Source organism: Stegostoma tigrinum, chromosome 34, assembly GCF_030684315.1.
Source record: "Stegostoma tigrinum isolate sSteTig4 chromosome 34, sSteTig4.hap1, whole genome shotgun sequence".
Lineage (NCBI taxonomy): Eukaryota > Metazoa > Chordata > Chondrichthyes > Orectolobiformes > Stegostomatidae > Stegostoma > Stegostoma tigrinum.
Window position 1 is genome coordinate 21,812,931 of NC_081387.1, and position 26,079 is coordinate 21,839,009.

Here is a 26,079-nt window from a genome sequence, read left to right on the forward strand (position 1 = left end):
CACCAGTGAAGGTACAGAGGACATTTCAAACGGTGTTTTGGCGTGCATGCTTTTAACAACGAGACAGGTTTGTTTTGCTGCGGGAAGTTGATCAAATGTTTCAATATTGCACTGTTACAGAGGGTGCAGGAGCATTGACGTTAAACTGACGAAAGCTCAGCTCAAAATTCTCCGGATTAAACTCAGAACTCCGTCCTCCCTATTTTTTATGAAGTTGACTCCCAAAAATTTATGGACGGAGGGAGTGGAGGTGACGTTAAATAGAAACTGAAAGACTCTGATCGATCTCTGCTACTTTATGTCGCCCTTCCCGAATTTTGGATTTTCTTTTCTAGGTGAGTTTGGGTGTAATTTCAGCTCCAGTTTGTTTCAATGTAACTGACTCCGATCTCCCCCTCGACGGGGATCTCCTGGATCTCGATGGGAATCTCCTGGGATCTCATACTCAGTCCCGGGGGAAAGTGGGACTCGGTCTCGGAAACGAGCAGAGGCCTGTCCCGGAGACTGGGGTGGCCGGGCTGTGTGAGGATGACAGTTCACAGACCCTGGTTGAAGGGAAGAGTGTGTCCCGGGGAGAGTGGGTGGTAAATGGTAACCTTCTGTTCCCTTAAATAATAAAGTGTAGAGCTGGATGAACACAGCAGGCCAAGCAGCATCTCAGGAGCACAAAAGCTGACGTTTCGGGCCTAGACCCTTCATCAGAGAGGGTCTAGGCCCGAAACGTCAGCTTTTGTGCTCCTGAGATGCCGCTGGGCCTGCTGTGTTCATCTAGCTTCACACTTTATTATCTTGGATTCTCCAGCATCTGCAGTTCCCATTATCACCTTCTGTTCCCGTGTCGGGCTGGAGAATCTGGGAGTTCCCAGCTCCAAACGGATTCCCTCTGCGTGATCGGGATGGCCCTAGGTTTCGCTGAACCAGCATCCCCAAGTTAGAACAGAATCCGCATCTTAAAAATAAAGGTCAAATTCGTGCGTCAGACCACCCGCTCCCCACCAATGCTCGTATGTCCCTCCAGGTTGTATCATGAGCACGTTATCGGGAATATTGAACAGTTTGGAGAAGGCAGCTCACTGGCCCAGTATTAGCTTGAATGGTGTGTTTTTACTCGCTCCTTTATATCAGGAGGGTGTGGGTTCAAGTCCTATCCAGGACATCACCTTCAAGCCACAGACTCTCATTCCAGTGCAGAACTGAACGACTGCTGCAGTATTGGGAGTGCGGTCGGTTCCACGAGACTTTATCTAAAATCTCTTTCGATCTCTTGGTGGGGCGGAAGTCATGGTTGTGTGCAGGTAGATCGAAAAGATCCCGTGGCCAGCATTTCAAAGACGAGTACCGAATAATTCTCAATGTCCTGGTCAATAGTTATCCCTCAATCAACACTCCATAACAATTTGCCTTGTTACCTGCATTCCAACATTGATTACAGATCAGAAGTTCGCTTCAGGATGTGGATGCAAGGTGCTATATAAATGCAAACCTCTCCGCTGAAGGATGTCAATATTACTAAGGAGCTTGGTAGGATTGGTAACAAAAACACAACTTGCTGGAAATCCTCAGCAGGTTCTGAACTGAAGAAGGGTCACTTTACTCTGTTTTCTCTCCCCACATGCTGCCAGGCCTGGTGAGCTTTCCGAGCACTTCCCGTTTTTGTTCCTGATTTCCACGATCCGCAGTTGTTTTGTTTTGGTAAGGTTGATGTTATCGCTTGTGTGGGTGACTGGGGTGGGGTCAGGAGGGGAGGGGGCGGTTATGCATATCAGACAGTCGTTACCAATTCCAATTGAAAATTCAACAGAAACGTCCTCACCCAGAGACAGTGACTGATCCATGTGAATAGCACCAATGTTTTTAGAGGGGAACTTGGTAACACACAAGGGAGAAAGGATAGAAGGACATCTTAATGGAGTTGGATGGAGACATTAATGGGAAGAAGGTTTTTGTTGAACGTGATCATGGTCGAGATTTTTAATCAAGCAAACATATTGTAAAACATTGCTTGGACCGACGCCTTCTTGTCCAGACGTAGGAACCGTACCACTGACCACAAGAACTATCTATTTAACCAAGGAAGTTGCTTCTGTGTAACTTGGTAACTAATACAATGAGCCTCACAGCAGGGAGTTAATACCAGGAACACCAGCTCACACTGTTCACAGTTTTACATCTGTAATCCCTATTCTACTTTGCTGGTTTCTTCCTCCTCCCCTCTCCCCATCTCTGCTACTGATGTAAACTATCTGGAGATGATTCAGGATGTTAAAGCTCACTGTTTCCTGTGTAGTGCCCTAGGCTAACCAGAAAAAAAGTTACATGTCAGAAGTGGGCCATTCAGCCCAGTGTGTCTGTGCTGGAAGGGTCATTTATACCACCGAACATTCTAGTTCTACCTGCCAGCTCCTGGTCCATAACTGCTCGAGCACATCCAGATCCAGAGTCTTTTTAAATGAATTGAGGATTTCAATCTCAAGCATCAAATTGGGCAGAAAATTCCAGATGCTATCACCATCTACGTGAAAAAGATATTCCCCATGTTCCTTATAAGCTTGATATCCATCCCCTTCAATTTCTGTCCCCCGGTAGTTGGTTGCACCACCAGGGGAACCATGTATTCCTGTCCACTTTATTATACAGCCACATTATTTTTTACAGCATGATTAAGTCACCCTTCAGCCTCTTCTATTGTCAGGAAAACAAGTCTAGCCTACTCAATCTTTCCTCATTCTTGCAATTTCCAAACCCTGGCAACATTCTTGTAAATCTTTTGAATTCTGTAATTGAGTCTTTCCTGTAACACGGACTAGAACTGTAGAGAAAACCATATGTGTGTCCAGGGTCTTCATACAGACACAGCAATTACAACCTGTTTTTGCAATTCATTGCCTCACACAATGAAGGAAAGCTTCCACATAAGCATTCTTTACCTCCTTACCTACTTACCCTGCTACCTTCTGGGACTGTCGATGTACAATATGAGACCCTTATTTTTGAGCAGCTCAAGTCCCTCCTGTTTAATGTGTATTCCCTGGCTTTGTTTTCCCTTCCCAATTACACATCCTCCCATCTTGATTGAATTTCAATTGTCACTCTTCCAGCCACACAAGCAAACCATTGGCTTCATTCTGTAATTGGCAGCCCTATCAATTACATGTCCAGTTTTATGTCTGCAGATTTCCCAATCATGCCTCAAATATTTAAATCTAAATTATTACCACTGTCATGTAAGCAACCAACAGTGAAACCTATGGAACACCATTGAAAAATGTTTCTCATTCACAAAAATCACCTATTGACCATTACAGTTTGTTTCATGTGCTTGAGCCAATTTGGGATCCAAGTCATTAAATTCCCCCTAACCCCATGGCTTTAATTTTTCTGACCAGTCTGCTATGTGGGATTAAATGCCTTACTGAAATGCATGTAATCAACATCCAATGCACTATCCTCATCATTTTTTCTTGTTACTTCCTTTAAAAATCTAATTCAAGGAGAGAGAAATGAATTAACTTTGCAAAACCAGGCTGACTATTTCTAACCAACTTATGCCTCACTAAGAAATAGTTAATCATTTTGCTCAATATAGATTCCAGTAATTTGCCCAACAACAAGTGTAATTAGTTGGCATATATGGTACAATACTTGCAAACCTCCAATTCTCTGGTTCCTTGCCTGTATCTGGTGAGGATTGGAAAATGATTCTTAGAGGAACTGTTTTTTTTGAATCCATGGTTTACATCAATACTATTGGATACAATTCATCCAGCCCACCTTCAGAAATGCCAGTCCCACCAGTACATCCCTTCTCATGAGTTTTAAGCAGTTGTGCCGATCCAAAACAACTGTGTAACTATTCTAATTCTATTTTTCTCCACTTATATGCCTCGGTATTGCAAGTTCTCATCTAAATACTACTTAAATATTTTGAAGAATTCTGCCTCTCCCACTCTTCCAGATTCCCACCAGTTTCTGGGTGAAATAGATTTTCCTTACAACTCATTGAAGCCTCCTGCCCTTACCTTAAATCAGTAAGTCCACCAAGGGGAAAAAGTATCTTCCTGTCTACCCTATCTATGTCCCTCATAATTTTATGCATTTCAATCATATCTGTTCAGTCACCTCAGCTCCATGGAAAGCAATCTCAGTCTATACAATCTCTACTATTTTTCAGCTTTGGAAAAGTCACATAGATGTACAAATTAGTGACAATTCTATAAACAGAGGGGAGAATAATATCAAAATTGGGAAAGCGTGCAAGTAACTTTATGGAAGTCTATATGCATGAGTCAGTATAAGTGGGTGTGTATGTCAGTGTATGTGGGTGTATATTTCAATATATGTGTACGCATTTTTCATTTGTGTGTCTATTTCAGTATGTCAGGGTCTATACTTCAATTTCTGAGTACATGTTCATACATTTGAGTGTACGTTTCAGTATATGTGAGTGTATATGTCAGCACATGTAGATGTACATACCCTAACATTATTGCTGTTAGTGACTGTACAGTACGTCCATTGATTGCACTGATACTGACTCTCCTGAATATCCTGTTATTGATGTAAATTCTCTGGTAATATTTTAGACAGCTATGACACATCATTCCCTGGATCTGCTGATGCTGGATTTCTGAATTTCCAGAATGCTGCTTCTGCTCCAGGCTCTTATCTGGATCTCTCATGGTAGGGAAATACATTTCAAAAATAATAAAAACCAGGACTCACAGAAACTTGAGCATGTAATCTAGGGTGATAGCCCAGCTACCAAGGGAACATTGCAAAGTCAGAGGGTCAGTTTGGGTGTGTATTGCGCGATAGGAGGGGCAGTGTCGAGGAGTGCTATACCATCATAAGGTCAGTACTGAGGGAATACTTCACTCTCATTGGGTCAGCACTGAGGAGGTGCTGCAAAGTTGAAGTTCCCAATACTTGGAAACATTTGAGCCATCAGACATTAGCCTCAGCTGTCCTCTGGTAAATATAAAAGCACTTAAAAGGCTATCCAGTCATTTATCTCATTACACCTTTTGAGGTCTTACAATGCACAAATTGTCTGTTGTATTTCTGACTAGGCAACATTATTTACATTTCAAGGCTATTTATTGCTGCAAAGCATTCTAGAATATTCTGACAATGTGACTGAAGATATACAAATGCAAAATAATTTATCTTTTCTCTGTTTCTCCTTTGTGTGTCTCTCTATCCCTCATTTTATTTCTGTCCTTTTCAGTTTCTGCCCCCTTTAGCACCTCTGTCTCTTCCTCTCTGTCTTTATGTCTCTCCATCCCTCCCTCTATATCTCCATCCCTCTTTGAACCTGTCTCTCCTTCTGTCTCTATCCCTCTCTGTCCCTCTGCCTCTCCTTCTTTCTTTGTTACAAACAATAATACAGTGTATACAGCAGTAATAACCTGAATGATGACTAATGGATCTGATTCTCTCTCTAGTGGCTATTACAGCGGCAGATTTAGAGGTGACGGGACCATTAGTTCCCATCTTGGGGGTTGTTGGGGACAGCGTGGTCCTGGACTGTCTGTTGGTCATGAAAAAACCCCTGGAGAACATGGAAGTCCGCTGGATCAACACAGCATATGGCTATAGCTCGCCTGTCCATACATACAGGGCGGGAGAGGACGATTTGACACTCCAGCCCTTGGTCTACAGAGGCCGGACCGAACTGTTTCTCGACAAAGTGGCACAGGGGAATCTCTCTCTCTGGCTCAAGGATGTCCGAGTCTCTGACAGGGGACAGTACAAGTGCTTTGTGACATCTGCCATCAAACACAATGAGTTCAAACTCACGCTGGATGTGACAGGTCAGTGACCATTTTGGAAATACCATACCTGACATCCTCAATGATGGATTTATTGAGGTGAAGGATAAACATTGACCCAGGCCCTAGCAGAACACAAATAGTTTGACACCCTGACAAGGTTGACATTGAAGAGTGTTTCTGTGACGGAGGATCTAGAACATGGGCATACAGTCTCAGGATGAGGGAACAGTCAATTAGCACTGAGACAGGGGGGAAGCTCTTCACTCATAATGTTGTGAATCTTTGCCTTACTGTCTAATTCCATTGAACAATTCCAATGAAGTGAGAGAAGACCATTCGCTCCATCCAGGCTGCTCCACCCTTCAATACATTTATTTTAATTTACGATTATGGCTGATCTTGAATTTCAAATCTAAATGCAAGATCCTCACCCCGCACCACTGAATCCCATGAACAAAGTGATTTCTGAGTTGAGTGTTCACTGACTGAGCGTCCGCTGGGATAGTTGGCGTCTAGCTCACCCAGCCTGCGGAAACAACCTTTCTACATCTTGCCTATTTTAAACCTGTGATAGATTAATTTTTTTTATTGAGCAGAGGTATTAAGGGATATGATCCAAATGCAAGTATATAGAGTTAGGCCACGGATCAGCCATGATCTCACTGAAAGCTGTAACAGGCTCAAGGGGCTGAACAGCCTACATGTGTTCCTATCAAATCTCTTCAGAATGTATTCTGATTAGATTGAATTCACCTCTCACACTTCTAACCCCCAGAAAGAATGGGCCCAGTCAGCTGAACGCTTACAGGGCAACCCTCTTGACCCAGAAACCAATCCCATGCAATCCCTCTGGAGTAAGTATTTCCACTCCCAAAGAGCTGAGAATGGCCAGACATTGAATATATTTAAGAAAGAGATTAATATATCTTTGGAAGCTCAGTGAATATAAGGAACATTAAGATAGATTGGGAGTGTGGAATCAAGGTGGAGAATCAGTAAAGATTGTATTGAGTAATGGGATAGGTATGGGGGATTGAATAGTCCACCCCAGCTCTTTTCTCTGCATTAACTCCATTGCTTCCCACAATTTATCTGTCAGAATAGAGTCATTGAGGTCTGCAGTGCATAAATGGCCTTTGACTACTCAATAACAAGCCAGCAGCTATTTTAATCCTATTTTTCTGTATTTGGCCCAAGGCTTCCTTTGCTTTGGTATCACAAATGCATACCTAAATTCTTCTTCAATGTTATGAGGATTCCTGCCTCTACTACCCTTATAGGCAGTGAGTTCTAGATTCCCACCTACCTCTGAATGAAGACATTTTTCCTCATATCCCCTTGAAATCTCCTGCCCTTTGCCTTAACTCTAGGTCCCCTGGTCATTGGATCCTCCACCAAGGGAATGTAGAGCCTACTTATGCCCCTCATAATTTAAGACATCTCAATAATATAGCCAGTCCCCACTGCTCTGAAGAAAGCAACCCCAGTCCATCCAATAATAAAACAAAAAATTGCAGATGTTGGAGATCTGAAACAAAAGTAGAAATTCTTGGAAAACTTCAGCAGATCTGGCATCATCCGTTGGAAGAAAGCAGTGTTACTCTTTCGAGTCCAGTGACTGTTCATCAGAACCATTAGTAGTTACAAAAAAGTGGTATTTATGCTAAAGCCAAAGATTGATGAAGGGGGAGAAGTAAATGGACGAGTGGAGATGGAGCCCATTAGAGGGAGAGAGATAAAAAGTGCACATTATCAAGGAAATAATGGATAGAACTTGAGGACAGAAAAAAAGTGATAATTAGAGCTATGAAAGAGAAAATTGCTGAACTGTACTTAATGCAATGCATATAATTTGACAGTGGGTTTGAGAATAGGTGAGAATAGGTGACAATGTTAAAAGCAACTCATGTCAGAACAGGACCTAGTGTGCGGTGGCGGAAATAAAGGAGGAATGTAATCAGGTTCTAAAGTTATTGAAATTCATATTAGTCCTGGAGGCTGCAAGATTCTCAAATGGAAAATGAGGAGCTATCCCTTGAGCTTGCACTGAGTCTCAGTGGAACACTGTGGCAAGCCAAAGACAGAAATGTTGACCAGGGAACACGGTGATGTGCTGAAGGGGCAAGCAACTGGAAGTTCAAGGTCATTTTTATGGATAAGACATAGGTGTTCTGCAAAGCAGTTGCCCAGTCTGCTTTTTGTCTCCCCAGTGTGGAGAACACCACATTGTGAACAGCAAATGCAGTAGACTAGATTGACTGAAGTGCCGGTAAATCTCTGCTTCACTGAAGGTATGTGGGACATTCTGAATAGGGAGGAGGGGTCGATAAACAGGCAGGTAAACTGTGGGGAGGTATTGAGAATGGAGGAGAAGTGGACCAGGGAGTCATGGAGGGAACAGTCCTTGGAGAGCTTCCAATTTTCACCTTACTCTCACCTTCATCTGGTCCATCTCTGACTCCTCCTTTCCCTTCCTCAACATCTCTGTTTCCATTTTGAGATTAGACTGGCACCCACATTCTCTACAAACTCATCAGCTTTCACAGTTACCACGACTATACAAACTCGCACTCTGCCTCCTCTAAGGACTCCTCCCCATTCCCCCAGTTTCTCCACCTCCATCACATCTGTTCTGATGATGCCACCTTCTGCGGAGGCGGACCAGCCTCAGAAATGTCCACCGTTTTCCTCCATTGAGGATGTCCCACTGCTGAGGATGACAGGACGCTCAGCCATGTTTAACCCATCTTCTGCACTTCAAGCCAGATCTCTTTTGTCTTTCCTCCGACAACAATGATAGGGTCACTGTAGTCCTCACTTACCACTTCACCAGCTTATGGATCCAAAAGATCTTTGCCACCATTTCCGCTACCTCCAGTGCAATGCAACCACTGGACATATATTCCCTCCTCTGACCTTGTTGGCCTTCTGCATGGACCGTTCCCTCTGCCCACACCAGTCTGCTTGTCCTTCACTCCCAACACTCTCCCACACCCCAAGGCACCTCCCCATGCAATTGCAGAAGATGTAACACCTGCCAGTTTACCTCCCCCTGATCCAGGGCCCCAGACATACTTTCCAGGTGAACAAGCTCTTTACCTGCACTTCACTTAATCTAGTCTACTGCAATTGCTGTTCACAGTGTGGTCTCTTCTACACTGGGGAGACGCAATGCAGACTGGGTGAAGGCTTTGCAGAACACATATGTTCTGTATGTAGAAATGACCTTGAACTTCCAATTGCCTGCCACCTCAACACCATGTTCCCTGGCCAACATGTTTGTCTCAGATCTGCTGTAGTGTCCCAGTCAGCCTCAGCACAAGCTCGAAGAATAGCATCTCATTTTCAGCTTCAGGACATTGCAGCCTTTAGGCCTCAACATCAAGTTCAATAACTTTAGAGCCTCATTCCATCCTTCCATGTTTTTACCCGTCCCATACCAGGTCCTGTTAAGACATGGATTGCTTTTAGTACAGTCACCTTTTCCCACATATTGTCTGGTCCATTATCACATTATCTCGATTGCTATCATACAGCCCCTCCATTTCCTCCTACCCTCAGCACATGTTATCGCTTATTCAGCTTTTCTTCTGTTCTGGCCTGCTGTCTATAATCTCTTTCTTTACCTACCTCTTCCATACGTCTTGCTTTCTGGGCTCCAGCTCCACCAATCTCTGCACCTCCTACTCCCCCACTTCGAAGCCTGCCCCTGCACACCACTGCCCCCTCCCACCCCTCAAGCTAAACTTTGTCTTCAGTATCGATACTAGTTTTTCTGAACTGTTATCAATTCTGCTGAAGAGTCATCAGAGTGGAAGGGGTAATGATGCTGTCTTCCCATTGATTGTACCAGATCTGCTCAGTCGCTCCAGCAATTTCTGTTCTTTTTCCCAGTCTACCCCCAATTTCTCGTCACAACCAGAACTCTTCAGCCCTGGCGGTAAAATCTCCCCTGCACCCTCTCCATGTAATCACATCCCTGCTATAATGTGAATTCCAGAACTGTACACAAAATTTTCTCATAGGCTTTTGAATCTGGGGAATATAATTCCACAGACTAAATGGCCCTCTAGGAGAAAACATTTTTGCTCATCATTGTCTTAATAGCAAGATCTCATTATGTCAAATAAAAGCGAAGCTTTGTGGTCAGTTAAATGCTATTGTAATGTTTATGAACTTTAAAATGTCCTATTTTTAACATTTTTTTATATGGGGTCACTTTGAAGGGCCAGAAGCCATTGCCATCCAAACTTGCCTGGTTATAGGTCGTTTCTGTCTGGATTGTTCGTCACTCATCCCTCCGAGTTTCTTCTGCCCTCCCCCCAACTTCTTGCCCTGACAGATTGTGATCAAATTGTGGTTGCCCTCCAGAAAGTACAGATCAGCTGCGATCTGACTGAGTGGGGTAGGGAAGCCATGACGGGCTTTGCGGCCTACTCCCCTTCCTGATATCTCTGTGATTGCAGGTACAGGCCGCCAGCCCACGATTGAGATGGAGGGCCAAACGGGAGATGGCATCAGACTGGGCTGCAGATCCAAAGGGTGGTACCCAGAGCCACCCGTCCTGTGGTCGGATGGAGATGGAGAGAACGTAGCAGCCCAGCAGCAAACCACGTATCAGCCGGACACTCAGGAACTGCTCACGGTCAGCAGCTTCATCGAGATCCCCAAGCAGTCCACCAACAAGTACACTTGTGTCATTAGTAACAAGATTCTGGAGGAGAAACAGGAGGCTCACATCCAGATTGCAGGTCAGTCACAGTGGGAGAAGACCTTCACAGTTACACAGCAAACTGGGAAGAAGGACGTGAATCTGATTGTAGGGAAATATATAAAACCCTGAGGAAACTCTGTGATGGAAACTGGCTCCTTGTGATCCTAGAGATAACTATCAAAAAAAAGCCCCTCAGAGCAATGGCTTGCCCTTCGTGGCAACCAAATGCATTTCACTGGGATGGAGATTGGGAAAGAGTGAGACGCTGTGATGGAGGGAGGAGGAGAGGGTGGGATAGAAAAAGAAGGAGAAGGTGTGATGGAGGGAGCAGGAGAGCATGTAATGCAGATTGGAGGGAGGCAGTGAAAGAAATGGAAGTGTGGCAGGAGTGGGTTGATTTGAGTTTGCAAAAAGCGAGTGTGGTCACGACAGAGAGTGGGCGATGGAGGGAGCGGGAGATAATGGAATGGAAGTTGGAAGATGGAGATGGCTAATGGAGGAACGGGGCTGATGGAGGGAGAGGGGTGATTGAAACTAGGTACATGGTGTGACAATAGGTTTGTGTTAACTCAAAAAGCTGAATGGTTCATTTTCTCACTCTTCTCACTCTCCCCTTTCTCTCTTCCCTGCCACCTCTGTCTCCCTATGTATCCTCTATTCTCGCTCTCCCTCTTTTCTTTCCTCTCAATTACTCTTTCTCTCTGCTCCTTTGCTCCATCTTCCCCTCCCTCTCCTCCTCCATCTCTCTTTCTCCCTCCTCCCCCTGTCCCTCTCCCCCCCATCCTCACCACCTTGCTCTTGCTATTTCTCACTTCTTTCTCCCTCTGTCTCTCCCTCCTCTCCCTTCCTTTCTCCCCTCTCCCTCTCTCTCCATACAGATTCCTTCTTCCCCTATGTTTCCCAATGGCTGATAGCGTTCTGGATCCTGTTTGCTCTGGTTATTGCAGCGGTCGCTCTTGCAGTGTGGTACCTTCGGAAATTACAGAATGAGATTCAAGGTGACATCCTTTGCACAAGCTCTAAGACCATTTTCGAGAATTAACTATAAACAGAACCTTATTATTTGTTAACTGAAAATAAAACAGACAGACCTGGAAATACTCCACACATCAGGTGTAATCTGTGGAGAGAGACAGAGTTATTGTTTCAGGGGAATAAGAGTTTAATTTTTGTGAACTGTGTAATGAGCAGTGTAATGAGGAGCCTGTTCATTACAGGCTGACACTGACAGTGTGTCCTAAAGTCATGGTGCCCATTGGATTCATTAATTTTTTTGCTTCTTTTTTCCAGGCCTCAGGAAATCTGAAGATAATCTCGGTAAGTTACGTTTCTTCAGTCATGGGCCATGTGCTGATGTGACACAGATTTTCTCTGTTGAGAAATTTCACACTCTCACCCTGACCATTACAGTTCTGAGAGGAGCCAAACCTCTACTATATATCACTTATCTCAACAGTCACCAGGAGGGTCACTCTGTTTCTTTCTGCTGTAGTATTCTGTGAGTGTATCTCTTTCCTTCAGCCACCCACTCCCCACTAGACTCTCTATCTTGTTCTGATTCTTCCTCTTGTGATGGTACTGTGCCTTTAAGAAAGATACGTTCTGTCCTGTTTCTTTTTGCAGTCGTGTCATCACAGTGGTGCAATAATGTCTCCTTCACACAGAAAGTTGCTAAACTGCATTTGAGTTCTCCCCGGGTGTTTGTTTTGAAGAAAGGATGGGATCAGGGTTCACATAGACCCTGGTTTTTAGTTTTGCTTTCATTTAATGAAATGGTTTTAGCATGCTGTTGAGCTAAAGGCTTGAGTTCTCTGCTGCTAGAGTGACGTCTTAGACAGTGAGGCTTCCTCTTAGAAATCAAAAGAGACAGATTATTTCTTTCTTCTGGACTGGAAAGAGACAGCACCTGAGAATCAGAGCTGTATGCTGAATTGATTTTTTTGCCAAAGGGTGTGCTTGTGGGATGCTATGTTGGAACAGTTGATGACTAGTGGCTAAATCACACATTGTCTTGTTAAGTATTTCAATAGAGCTAGTTATTCCAATTTTTTTTTGCTGTATTTTAACTGTGTTATAAGAAGAAAGTGTGTCTTGGTTAAAGTCTAGTAATGGACCAATCTAATCACATCTGGAATACAGCACCTTTCACTCACTGTGAAATAATTATAAAAGTTAAGTTTCTCTTTACAATACTTTGAGTAGGGATGGGGAGTCTGGTCTGGTCTGGCCCATAACACTCTCTCTCAAATCTCTCTCCTTTCTCCCTTGTTTCTTTCCACTCTCACCTTCTCTCTTTTCCCCCTCCCTCTTCCTTTCATCTGTGCTCTTTCTCCCCAACTCTTTCCCTGCACCTTTGCCTTACTTTCTCTCTTCTATCGCACCCCTTTCTCTCTCTTCTCATTCCCACACTCTCCTTGCTCTTTCACCCCTCTCTTTCTTCCCCTCCTCTCTTTTTCTTCCTCCTCCCCTGTTTCTGTTTCCTCTTCCTATCTCTCTTTGCCTTTACCCTTTTCTTCCTAACCTTTCTCTAACCTGTCTCTCTCATCTCTCTCATCCTCACACAATACTCTTTCTCTCTCTATCCCCAAAGCAACCCCCCTCCCACCACCTCCCCCATGCTGGGCTCTTCTCCACATATCTTTCTTCCAATTCCAATTGTACAGGCCCTCTCCTCTTCCTCCTCCTCCTCTCCCCTCTCTGAATCTTCTTTTAAGACTCCTCTATAGTCAGTGAGAGTAGGCAATGTGATTTGGCTGCTCTGGGAATGGGACATGGGTCAATATAAGGGGTAAAGGGCTGATGCTAATTTAATGTTTTCTTTTGACCTGTTACAGAACGTCAAAGGCTGCTGGATGTAACCGGTGAGTAACCCTTAGTAACCCAGAGAGATGCGACGGGAATTGAAAATCCAACGATGTGGAAATGTATCAGAGAGAAACATTTGTGAAACAGTAATACCGAGTCTAGTGATATAACAGATAACAAATAGATCATTTGAGTCATTCACCATGGAGATAGACCCTTCAGTCCAACTCTTCCTTGCCGACCACGTCTCTCAAACTAAACTCGTCCCACTTACTTGCATTTGGCCCATATCCCTCTAACCTTTCCCTATTCATGTAATTAGTCCAAGCCATCACAGAGTTGAAAGCAAGGCTCGAAATTATGTCTTCTTCATGGAATTTTTACAACACTATTGAAAGAGTCCAGAAATGATCTTTGGAAAGAAATTAAATAGTTACCTGGAACAGAAGAATATTGATGAATAGGTTGAAGGTTTTCATGCCAAATAATAGGAAAGATTTGCATTTCTGTAGCACCTTTCACGTTCTGAGGTTGTCCCAATACACTTTATCCAAAATGATGTACAGAACAAAGTAAAAATTAGGAGCAAGAGTCGGCCACTTGCCTTGAGCTATTCCACTGTTCAGTCTGATCATGATGGATCTACTTCTCTGCAGTGTCCCCCCTAAAGACTATCGTTTTATTTTCTGTATTTTGGATTGCTGAGGTAAAGGATTCTTAAGGTTCACAACACGCTAAGAAATTTCTCCTCATCACAGACCTGAGTGGTTTCAGAACTGCCAGTTAGTTGGAATTGAGAACATGAAGTCGCAGAATACTGTCATTACAGTGTACAGGAGATAGCAAGAACTGCATGTGCTGGAGTCAAGAGTCAATACAGTGTGGAGTTGGAGGAACACAGCAGGTCAGGCAGCATCAGAGCAGTCTGTAAATTGGGATTATCGGTTTCTCTCCAGCTAATCTTCAAATTTGCACACACTGCTCCTCCCTGTAATTGAGCAAAAAAAACATTTTTTAATCGGGGCAAGTGTTTGTGAACCAGCTGTTTTCACAATCAATACACTTCACAGTTCTACAATGTGCCAAGTAAAGTAAATCTGCCATTTTTCAGTATCTTCTGATTATCTCCAACTTTCTGACATTCTGACATGAAGAATACAAACCTCACTGTAGCAGAGGAACAATGCCTTCCTTACAACACAGCTCAACACTCTCTGACTGGGCTCCCACATTCTAACTTGTAAACTTGAGGTGACCTGACACACTGCTACCCATGTCTTCACTCCCCGCAAGCCCCACTCACCTGCTTGCTGACCTACATTCTTAAACAATGTCTCCATTCTTAATTTCTTATCCAGGTTTTCCAGCCCCTTCATGCCCTTACCCTCACTGCTCTGTAACTCCTCCAGATCCTCAACTCTCCAAGATGTCTACGCTGTTCTAATTCTGACCTCTTACACACCCCAATTACAATCGCTGCTTCATTTGAAGATGCAGTGTCAGGTGCCTCAGTTCCCAACCCTACCACCCCCACCCCAACTCACTTTGGTCCTTCAAAACCTACCTCTTTGAAAAGGTTTTTGGTCACCTGACCTAACATCTCAATGTGTAGCACAATTGCATTTTTTTCATGACATTTATATGAAGGATTTTGAGATTTTTAACAGAAATACAGGCATTCTATAAATATGAGTTGCTGTTGTGTAATATAGATGCAGTGTATTATCTGACAGGTGAGAAATGCCAAACTGAATGCATGAGAACATACAAATAGGAGCAGGGTTCGACCATATGTGGCCTATCAAGCCTACTTCACCATTTAATAATGTCATGGCTGATCTCTTCATGGATGCCGCTCCACTTACCTGCCTTAACCCTACCTCACCATAACCCTTAATTTGTTTACTGTTTAAAAATTTATCTTTACTTTAAAAAATTTCAGCAAAGTAGCCTCAACTGCTTCATTCAGGAGGGAATTCCACAGATTTACAACCCTTTGGGTGAAGAAGTTCCTCCTGAACTCAGTTCTAAATCTGCTCTCCGTTATTTTGAGCTATGCCTCCGACTTCTAGTTCTATCTGCCAGTCAAACAACTTCCCTGCTTCTGTCTCATCTGTTCCCTTCAAAATGGATTGGTGTACAGCCAAGGTTTTTTAAAAAAATTATCTTCTAAACTACATTCCCCTTCAAAAAACTTTCTGATCAAGTAATATTTGGATTTTCAGTGACATTTCTGGTATATTTAATGTTAGATTTGAATTGCCTTGTTCCCCATATGACAAATTTCACTCTTCCATATTTTTCTCTTTAGAATGTGAGAAACTTCAGCAGAAGTTAGGTAAGACATTATTCCCAAAACTTTCTCAGTCTGGGATTGGAATTTCATCTCATGCTCATCACTGGTTTCTTCACCAGCATGGTCCTGAAAATTTAAAGAAAACAGGAAGGATTGTCTTGAATTTGTTTCTGAAACTTTCAGCCTGAAGGATGCTTTAAAAGAAAATGTCTTCATTCAGTTTAGAAAACAATGGTGTGAAAGCAAAATTCATTCATGAAGTGAAGTCTGTTGAGTGAGATTTATTCATACCTTTCCAATTCTCTGTTTCCTTTTAGAACAATGGAGGCCTCTGGTCCAGTCAGGTATGTTATGTGTGTGAACACAAAATGTAAAAGATCTTCACCTATCATCTTTTGTGTATTTTTTTGATGTTTGCCCATGGTGATATTGGGCCAAATGAAACAGGAGGGTATGAAGATCAATGATACATTACTCTCTACCTTGACTTAATCCATGTGTATGTGTGCTTCTCGGACACATCATCAAGGTCTAGCCAGTAGCACCCAATTGTGGGTCACCCTCAAGTCCTTGGCTCAGAGAAAATTGCAATGTACTTTTATTGCTTTCCTATTTGAGAGTATTACAGATGATTAATTATTTTTATGTTAACTTTGCAGAGTGGAACAGGATACAGAGCTATGCAGGTAAAATTCTCAGTGTAGCAGACTCTGGGTCTGTGCAGTAGTGCACGGGGAGGCTGTATGTCTACATCACCCCATTCTAGCTGATGGGGAACCTCTCCCGCACTTAACAAATGCTATTCACATATCAGAAGGATTTACAGATTGCTTATCAATTTATTTGGTGATGCAATGACAGAAATTCCATAGTCACAAGTTGTGAAGTGGAACTTGAATCTGAAGTTTCTGGCCAAGAAACAGCAAGGCGACTTACTATACCACACCACCTCCTCACAGTTTTAAGACACTTTGAAAGTTCTACAGAGATAGTAAGTCAAGGAGGTGAGGGTGAGAGGGAGGGTTGACCGCATCAGACAGATGTGGATCACATCAGACAGATGTTCACCTGCACATCTGCTAATGCGGTCTACTGCATTCACTGCTCCCGATATGGCCTTCTCTACATCAGTGAGACCAGGTGGAGGCTCGGAGACCACTTTGTAGGGCACTTATGCTCTGTTCGTGACAAACGACAATACCTCCCAGTCATGAACCACTTCAACTCTCCCTCCCACTCCCTGGATGACATGTCCACCCTGGGCCTCTTCCAGTGTCACAATGATGCCCACCCGGAAATTGGAGGAGCAGCACCTTATATTCCGCCTTGGGAGCCTGCAACCCAATGGTCTCAATGTGGACTTTTCTAGTTTCAAAAGCTCCCCACCCCCGGCCTCATCCCATGACCAACCCTCCCTCTCATCCCCACCTCCATGACCTGACACAATCTGTCCATCTTCTCTCACACTGACCAATCCCCACCTCTGCCTACCTACACTCACCTATCACCTACCTTCCCCAGCCCTACCCCTGTTCTCTATTTATTTCAGAGCTCCCTTCCCTCTCCTGCATTTCTGAAGCAGGGTCCTGACCCAAAAGGTCAGCTTTCCTGCTCCTCTGATGCTGCCTGGCCTGCTATGTTCGTCCAGCTCTACAGTCACTTTTGCTGACATCACATCTTTATTCCTCTGATTTTCTTTTAAATTAATTCTCAGACTATGCTGTTGGAATTGGAATTTACTTTCTCTGGTCTTTGAGTTCACAACATGGGGGAAGCAATGCACAAACAATTAATCTAGAGAACAATGATCTGGGAATCAGTATTCCAGTCCCTCCAATGGTAGCTTACTGAATTTGGAGTCAGTTAAAAATGTGGAACTAAGAACCTAATAATGACCATGAAGCTGATACCGGTTGTCAGGAAAAAGGCAGCTGGTTCACTGCTGCCCTTGAAGGAAGGAAACTGCCACATTTACCTTGTGTGTGGCCGAGGTGTGACTCCAGACTCACAGCAATGTGGTTGACTCTTTACTGCCACCTGGGCAGTGAGGGACAGGCAATAAACGCTGGCCTGGCAGGTCACTCCCTCATTCCATGAATTAATGTAAAAAGGATCACTACTCACTTGTAAAAAGTGACACATTTTATAAAGTATTGGGGGAAGGTGCTAATCTGTTCAGCTATCTTTGGCATGGAGATGCAGCAAAAACTGTCAATCTTTGTTCTCATAACCTGGTTATTCAGGGAGATGCCATGAAAGTGCAGCAAGGAGTATTTACCCCTCTCATCCTGCACTCCCCAAACCGCTCCCCGCACTTGCTTCACTCTCTAAAGCACTGAAAATCCTTCTCCCATACCCACTCTTTCTTCCATCCCTCCCCATTCTCCCGACTCCCACACTTCCTTCCGCCTTGCCTTCCTGACCTCATACCCCAGTGCCCCTTCTTGTCTCTCTCACCCCTCCCCTGTTTCCCTTGAATTGAATTGAATTAGCCCTTTGTCACGTCCTCAAATGAGTAAAGTAAAAAGCCTGAGGTAACATTTTGGGTCGATTCAGTTCCGAGCAGGACCTGAGCTGTGAACTCTGACTTCTGACTTCTCTCCATAGATGCTGCCAGACCACCTGAGCTTTTCCAGCAATTTCTGTTTATAGCAGTGAAAAGTTTATACGTTTTCACTTAGTGTACCATCTTAGATGCAATCCTAACTTACAGAACAGGCAAATGAAGAAAAGTTACATTACAGCTATACAAAGTATAACCATAGGTCAGAAAAAAAGGCAAAGCTAATAAGACAAATATCCCAGTCAGTCCTGAAACACTCTCAGCAGCAGACCAGCGCTGGGGTTGCCTCCATCTGGTCTGACCACTTGCTGCCCCTGTTCTCGCACCGGGCCACTACCGTCCCTGCTCCTTCACTCCCCTCCGTTCCCCTCTCCCTCCCTCCCTCCCTCTCACTGACGGTGTTATTTGATCTCTCCCCAGCTCCAGCCTCTCTGACTCTGGACCCGAACACAGCGCATCCCCGGCTCATCCTGTCTGAGGACCGGACCAGTGTGAGACTCGGATACAAACGGCAGCTGCTCCCTGACTCCCCGGAGAGATTTGATCTCTGGCAATGTATCCTGGGATCAGAGGGATTCACATCAGGGAGTCATTACTGGGAGGTGGAGGTGGGGGAGAAGATTATGTGGATTCTGGGAGTGGTCCGGGAGTCTGTCAGGAGGAAAGGGTGGATCAACGCGGTGGAGGAGACCGGATTCTGGATTGTGGCGCTGAGGCTCCAAAAAGGTTATTTTGCCTCCACCTCCCCCTCATGGACTGACCTCTCCCTGCATGTGAATCCCCGGAAGATCGGGGTTTTCCTGGACTACGAGGGTGGACAGGTGTCATTTTACAACGCGGTCACCATGTCCCATCTCCACACTTTCACCCACACTTTCACTGACAGGATCTTTCCCTTCTTCAATCCGGGACGGAATATTGACGGGAATAACTCCGGCCCGCTGACAATCTGCGGGATTAAAGGACACTGACTGATCCAAGATAATGGGAACTGCAGATGCTGGAGAATCCAAAATAACAAAGTGTGAAGCTGGATGAACACAGCAGCCAAGCAGCATCTCAGGAGCACAAAAGCTGACGTTTTGGGCCTAGACCCTTCATCAGAGAGGGGAATGGGGAGAGGGTTCTGAAATAAATAGGGAGAGAGGGGGAGGTGGACTGAAGATGGATAGAGGAGAAGATAGGTGCAGGGGAGAGTATGGGTTGTGAGATAGGGAGGGGATAGGTCAGTCCGGGGAGGACAGACAGGTCAAGGGGGCGGGACGAGGTCAGTAGGAAGGAAATAGAGGTGCGGCTTGAGGTGGGAGCAGGGGATAGGTGAGAGGAACAACAGGTTAGGCAGGGTGGGACAAGCTGGGCTGGTTTTGGGATGCGGTGGGGGAAGGGGAGATTTTGAAGCTGGTGAAATCCACATTGATGCCATTGGGCTGCAGGGTTGCCAAGCGGAATGTGAGTTGCTGTTCCTGCAAACTTCGGGTGGCATCATTGTGGCACTGCAGGAGGCCCAGGATGGACACGTCATCAAAGGAATGGGAGGGGAAGTGGAAATGGTTCGCAACTGGGAGGTGCAGTTGTTTATTGCGAACCGAACGGAGGTGTTCTGCAAAGCGGTCCCCAAGCCTCCGCTTGGTTTCCCCAATGTAGAGGAAGCCACACCGTGTACAGCGGACGCAGTATACGACATTGGCAGATGTGCAGGTGAACATCTGCTTGATGGTGAAAGTCATCTTGGGCCCTGGGATTGGGTTGAGGGAGGAGGTGTGGGGGCAAGTGTAGTACTTCCTGCGGTTGCAGGGAAAGGTGCCGGGTGTGGTGGGGTTGGAGGTCAGTGTGGAGCGGACAAGGGAGTCGCGGAGAGAGTGATCTCTCTGGAAGGCAGACAAGGGTGGGGATGGAAAAATGTCTTGGATGGTGGGGTCGGATTGTAGATGGTGGAAGTGTCGGAGGATGATGCATTGTAACCGGAGGTTGGTGGAGTGGTATGTGAGGACTAGGGGGATTTTCTTTGGGTGATTACTGAAGGGGCGGGGTGTGAGGGATGTGTTGCGGGAAATGTGGGAGACACGGTCGAGGGTGTTCTCGACCACTGCAGGGGGGAGGTTGTGGCCCTTTAAGAACGAGGACATCTGGGATGCGAGGGAGTGAAATGACTCATCCTGGGAGCAGATGCGGTGGATGCGAATCCCCTATTCCCAATTCCTTCACCTCCGCCGCATCTGTATATTGGGGAAACCAAGCGGTGGCTTGGGGATTGCTTTGCAGAACAGCTATGCTCGGTTCGCAGTGAACAACTGCACCTCCCAGTCACGAACCATTTCAACTCCCCCTCCCATTCCTTAGATGGCATGTCCATCATGGGCCTCCTGCAGTGCCACAATGATGCCACCCATAGGTTGCAGGAACAGCAACTCATATTCCGCTTGGGAACCCTGCAGCCCAATGTTATCAATGTGGATTTCACCAGCTTCAAAATCTTGCCTCCCCCCACTGCATCCCAAAACCTGCCTAGCTCATCCCCGCCTGCCTAACCTGTTGTTCCTCTCACCTATCCCCTCCTCACACCTCAAGTCGCACCTCCATTTCCTACTGACTGATCCATCCCATAATTTCATCCAGTTCCCCCTGCCTTCTGCCAGCTGTGAACTGATGGGGTTCGGTCTCAGTTACAGGGGGAGAAAGAGGCCAGGTTAATATTCCGGGAATAAACCGTGTATCGGAACTGGGAGCTGAAAGATCAGCAAGGAGCTCTGTAGGGCTGGGGGACAGATGGAGGGAGAGAGAAAAAAAAGAATCTCAATTGTAGAGCCGGACTTACTGGGTGGAATGAGCTGTGAGCTGCAGGAGCCCGGGGACCTCCTGTCTGTCATGTTGCTCCACAGGCAGGAGGTGGCGCTATATCTTTATTCAAACAAAAAAAGTCGAAGATTCGCTGGAACAAATGCAAAATTTCTCTAAAACAAATAAATCCAAGAAACAATAAGTAAACTTCCTGTTTGTCTTATTTGCAATCTTCTCCAGAGTTTGTATCCTTGCACTTGCTATTCCAAACTCTTCCTGGATTATTTGAAGAATCTCTAGTTGGGGCCACTGGCGTGTTAGTTGCCTGGAAATGATAGCAAATTTTCTCTGGAACTTCAGTTATTGCCATATTGAGATGTTCAGGAGGTGGCCAGTGGGAAGGTCCGTCGATTTCAACATTTGAGGCTGTAGAGAGACTTGGATGAGGTTATTTGGCTAGCCCCAATCTAGTGCCTATGTCCCTGCATCCCTGCAATTTCTTTGCTCATCCAATTCAAATTACAAGTTCGGTGTCAGAAGATTGTAATGTTGTAATTTTGTAAATTTGTAGATGTTTCAGTTTGTTCAAAAAAGAAGTGTCAATGTAATTCGAGCAGCAACAACCCAGTGTAATCAGCCTCAGTGATGGGAACTTTTCGGAATAATCTTTGACAGGTTAGACAAGTGTTGTTTAATTAAGGAAAGCCAGTATGGGTTTATTAGAAGCAAATCACATTTAACTAAATAGATTGAACTTTCTAATGAAGACTGTTAGGATCGAGATGGGAGCGTATTTCTGGACTTGAAAAGGAATTTGACAAATTGTCACCTTAAAGAATTAGAAATATCTCTGAAGCCTATGGAATGAAATGACTGTGACAATGTAAAAATGATTTCTTTACTGTTTTGGCAAATGATTGCTCAACCCAAAATGGTAACTCTGTTACTCTCCCAGCAGCTGCCTCAGACCTATTGAGCTTTTCCAGCAATCTCTGTTTTTGTTTAGGGATTCCAGCATCTACAGTTCCTTTTTCTTTGAAGTTGAACTCATCTGGTGACAGTGAATGAGCATTTTTCAGATGGTATGAGTTTGGCAGTGATGTTTCCTATGGTAAGTTCCAGGAGCAGTGATTTTCTGGTATATACTAATGTCTTGAGAATGGGTATACAGCACTGAATTTTGAATGATACAGATGCCATCAAAATCAGCATTGTTTACGCAGCTAAGTCCTCAGTGACAGATATCTAGAGGGCAGAGATTTGTTCATGGAATGAACTGACATGTTACCAGTGTAATTTATGTTAACTGGTACATATTGGTTTTAAGCTCTTTATCTTTGTTCCCCATCATCAATGATTTTCACACGTAGTCATAAAAACCTCTCTGTTCCTCCATTTGTTTTTGAATTTACCCTTATCTTTGTATTGTTCATCCTGCCTCTCTTTTTAAATTGAATAAATGCACTAAAGGAACAAAACTATTAAACAATTCCATAAAACATTGCTTGACCTCAGAGACAATGGGAACTGCAGATGCTGGAGAATCCAAGATAACAAAGTATGAAGCTGGATGAACACAGCAGGCCAAGTTGCATCTCAGGAGCACAAAAGCTGACGTTTCGGGCCTCGACCCTTCATCAGAGAGGGGGCTGGGGTGAGGGTTCTGAAATAAATAGGGAGAGAGGGGGAGGCGGACTGAAGATGGATAGAGGAGAAGATAGGTGGAGAGGAGAATATTGGTGGGGATGTAGGGAGGGGATAGGTCAGTCCGGGGAGGACGGACAGGTCAAGGGGGTGGGATGAGGTTAATAGGTAGGAAATGGAGGTGCCGCTTGAGGTGGGAGGAGGGGATAGGTGAGAGGAAGAACAAGTTAGGGAGGCAGGGACGTGCTAGGCTGGTTTTGGGATGCTGTCCTGCTGTGTTCATTGCTTGACCTCCACTGGAGAACTTTATCTAATTCTGGGCACGGCTGTTTGAGAAGGATGTGAATGGTGCATTGAATAGTTTTGAGAATGCAACACTTTGTTTGGAAGATAGATTGGAGAGGTAAGTTATTCTCCTGAAGATAGAGAAAATTTTGAGCAGATTTACAGTATTTGATCAAAATTATCAGGTGTCTGGAAAGAATGGAGAAAGAATGAGGCTGTTTGTTTTGACAGAATTATCCATCACAAGAACAGATGGACTCGAAGTGATTGGCAAATTAATCACAGGATTAATTGAAGGACGTGGAAACTTTGGAGATAGTGCAGAGAAGATTCACCAGGATGTTGTATCAGTGTTAATGGGAACTGCAGATGCTGGAGAATCCAAGATAACAAAGTGTGGAGCTGGATGAACACAGCAGGCCAAGCAGTATCTTAGGAGCACAAAAGCTGACATTTCGGGCCTAGACCCTTCAAAAGAGAGGGGGATGGGGAGAGGGAACTGGAATAAATAGGGAGAGAGGGGGAGGCGGTCCAAAGATGGAGAGAAAACAAGATAGGGAGAGAGGAGAGTATCGGTGGGGAGGTAGGGAGGGGATAGGTCAGTCCAGGAAAGATGGACAGGTCAAGGAGGCGGGATGAGGTTAGTAGGTAGGAAATGGAGGTGCGGCTTGAGGTGGGATGAAGGGATGGTTGAGAGGAAGAACAGGTTAGGGAAGCAGAGACAGGCTGGGTTGGTTTTGGGATGCAGTGTGTGGAGGGGACGAGCTGGGCTGGTTTTGTGATACAGTGGGAGGCAGGGAAGAACTGGGCTGGTTTTGGGATGTAGTAGGGGAAGGGGAGATTTTGAAGCTTGTGAAGTCCACGTTGATACCATTGGGCTGCAGGGTTCCCAAGCGGAATATGAGTTGCTGTTCCTGCAACCTTCGGGTGGCACCATTGTGGCACTGCAGGAGGCCCATGATGGACATGTCGTCTGAGGAATGGGAGGGGGAGTTAAAATGGTTCGCGACTGGGAGGTGCAGTTGTTTGTTGCGAACTGAGCGGAGGTGTTCTGCAAAGCGGTCCGCAAGCCTCCACTTGGTTTCCCCAATGTAGAGGAAGCCACACCGGGTGCAATGGATACAATATACCACATTGGCAGATGTGCAGGTGAACATCTGTTTGATATGGAAGGTCATCCTGGGTCCTGGGATGGGGGTGAGGGAGGAGGTGTGGGGGCAAGTGTAGCATTTCCTGCGGTTGCAGGGGAAGGTGCTGGGTGTGATGGAGTTGGAGGGGAGTGTGGAGCGGACAAGGGAGTCGCGGAGAGAGTGGTCTCTCCGGAAGGCAGACAAGGGTGTGAATGGGAAAACGGCTTGGGTGGTGGGGTCGGATTGTAGATGGCGGAAGTGTCGGAGGATGATATGTTGTATCCGGAGGTTGGTGGGGTGGTATGTGAGGACGAGAGGTATCCTCTGGGGGTGGTTGTGGCGTGGGCAGGGTGTGAGGGATGTGTTGCGGGAAGCACGGTCAAGGGCGTTCTCGACCACTGTGGGGGGAAAGTTGCGGTCCTGGAAGAACGTGGACATCTGGGATATGCGGGAGTGGAATGCCTCATCGTGGGAGCAGATGCGGTGGAGGCGGAGGAATTGGGAATAGGGGATGGAATTTTTGCAGGAGTGTGGGTGGGAGGAGGTGTATTTTAGGTAGTTGTGGGAGTCAGTAGGCTTGAAATGGACATCAGTTTCTAGCTGGTTACCTGAGATGGAGACTGAGAGGTCCAGGAAGGTGAGGGATGTGCTGGAGATGGCCCAGGTGAACTGAAGGTTGGGGTGGAAGGTGTTGGTGAAGTGGATGAACTGTTCGAGCTCCTCTGGGGAGCAAGAGGCGGTGCCGATACAGGCATCAATGTAACGGAGGAAGAGGTGGGGTTTGGGGCGTGTGTAGGTGTGGAAGGGGGACTGTTCCACGTATTACACTGTTCAACGCACCTACACAGTGGAATACGTGGAACAGTTCCTCTTCCGCACCTACACACGCCCCAAACCCCATCTCTTCCTCCGTTACCTTGATGACTATATCCGCGCCACCTCTTGCTCCCCAGAGGAGCTCGAACAGTTCATCCACTTCACCAACACCTTCCACCCCAACCTCAAGTTCACCTGGGCCATCTCCAACACATTCCTCACCTTCCTGGACCTCTCAGTCTCCATCTCAGGTAACAAGCTAGAAACTGATGTCCATTTCAAGCCTACTGACTCCCACAACTACCTAAAATACACCTCCTCCCACCCACCCTCCCGCAAAATTTCCATCCCCTATTCCCAATTCCCCCACCTCCACCGCATCTGTCCCAGGATGAGGCATTCCACTCCCGCATATCCCAGATGTCCACGTTCTTCCAGGACCACAACTTTCCACCCACAGTGGTCGAGAACGGCCTTGACCGCATCTCCCACATTTCCCGCAACACATCCCTCACACCCCACCCCTGCCACAATCGCCCCCAGAGGTTACCCCTCGTCCTCACATACCACCCCACCAATCTCCGGATACAACATATCATCCTCCGACACTTCCGCCATCTACAATCTAACCCCACCACCCAAGCCATTTTTCCATTCACACCCTTGTCTGCCGTCCGGAGAGTCCACTCTCTCCGTGACTCCCTTGTCCACTCCACACTCCCCTCCAACCCCACCATACCTGGCACCTTCCCCTGCAACCGCAGGAAGTGCTACACTTGCCCCCACACCTCCTTCCTCACCCCCATCCCAGGACCCAGGATGACCTTCCATATCAAACAGATGTTCACCTGTACATCAGCCAACATGGTATATTGTTTCCACTGCACCTGGTGTGGCTTCCTCTGCATTGGGGAAACCAAGTGGAGGCTTGGGGACCGCTTTGCAGAACACCTCCGCTCGGTTCGCAACAAACAACTGCACCTCCCAGTCGCGACCCATTTCCACTCCCCCTCCCATTCCTCAGACGACATGTCCATCATGGGCCTCCTGCAGTGCCACAATGATGCCACCCGAAGGTTGCAAGAACAGCAGCTCATATTCCGCTTGGGAACCCTGCAGCCCAATGGTATCAACGTGGACTTCACAAGCTTCAAAATCTCCCCTTCCCCTACTACATCCCAAAACCAGCCCAGTTCTTCCCTGCCCCCCACTGCATCACAAAACTAGCCCAGCTCGTCCCCTCCACACACTGCATCCCAAAACCAACCCAGCCT

At 45.8% G+C, this 26,079-nt stretch overlaps 1 protein-coding gene across 5 annotated transcripts; it reads left to right on the plus strand.

The window, feature by feature from the left end:
• On the plus strand, positions 1-19,341 carry LOC132206186 (butyrophilin subfamily 2 member A2-like). Of its 5 annotated transcripts, none has more exons than XM_059639381.1 (12): positions 1-67; positions 1,623-1,692; positions 4,584-4,680; positions 5,445-5,813; positions 10,241-10,525; positions 11,367-11,486; positions 11,779-11,805; positions 13,323-13,349; positions 15,605-15,631; positions 15,907-15,933; positions 16,249-16,275; positions 18,573-19,341. In XM_059639381.1, exons 3-12 carry the CDS (start codon positions 4,641-4,643, stop codon positions 19,121-19,123), a joined length of 1,500 nt encoding a protein of 499 aa, XP_059495364.1. In that variant the 5' UTR covers positions 1-67; positions 1,623-1,692; positions 4,584-4,640; the 3' UTR covers positions 19,124-19,341. The 5 variants fall into 5 exon arrangements, with proteins under 5 accessions (XP_059495364.1, XP_059495361.1, XP_059495362.1 ...); XM_059639378.1 differs by having other exon boundaries at positions 9-335; XM_059639379.1 differs by lacking the exon at positions 1,623-1,692 and having other exon boundaries at positions 9-335.
• Positions 19,342-26,079: the final 6,738 nt, after the last annotated feature.

Bases quoted from the DNA above. Each gene is read 5' to 3' on its own strand.
- LOC132206186 (XM_059639381.1), top strand. From the start codon at position 4,641: ATGCTGCTTCTGCTCCAGGCTCTTATCTGGATCTCTCATG. The intron at 11,487-11,778 runs GTGACATCCTTT...TCTTTTTTCCAG, and splicing joins ATTACAGAATGAGATTCAAG to GCCTCAGGAAATCTGAAGAT. The intron at 15,934-16,248 runs GTATGTTATGTG...TTAACTTTGCAG, and splicing joins GAGGCCTCTGGTCCAGTCAG to AGTGGAACAGGATACAGAGC.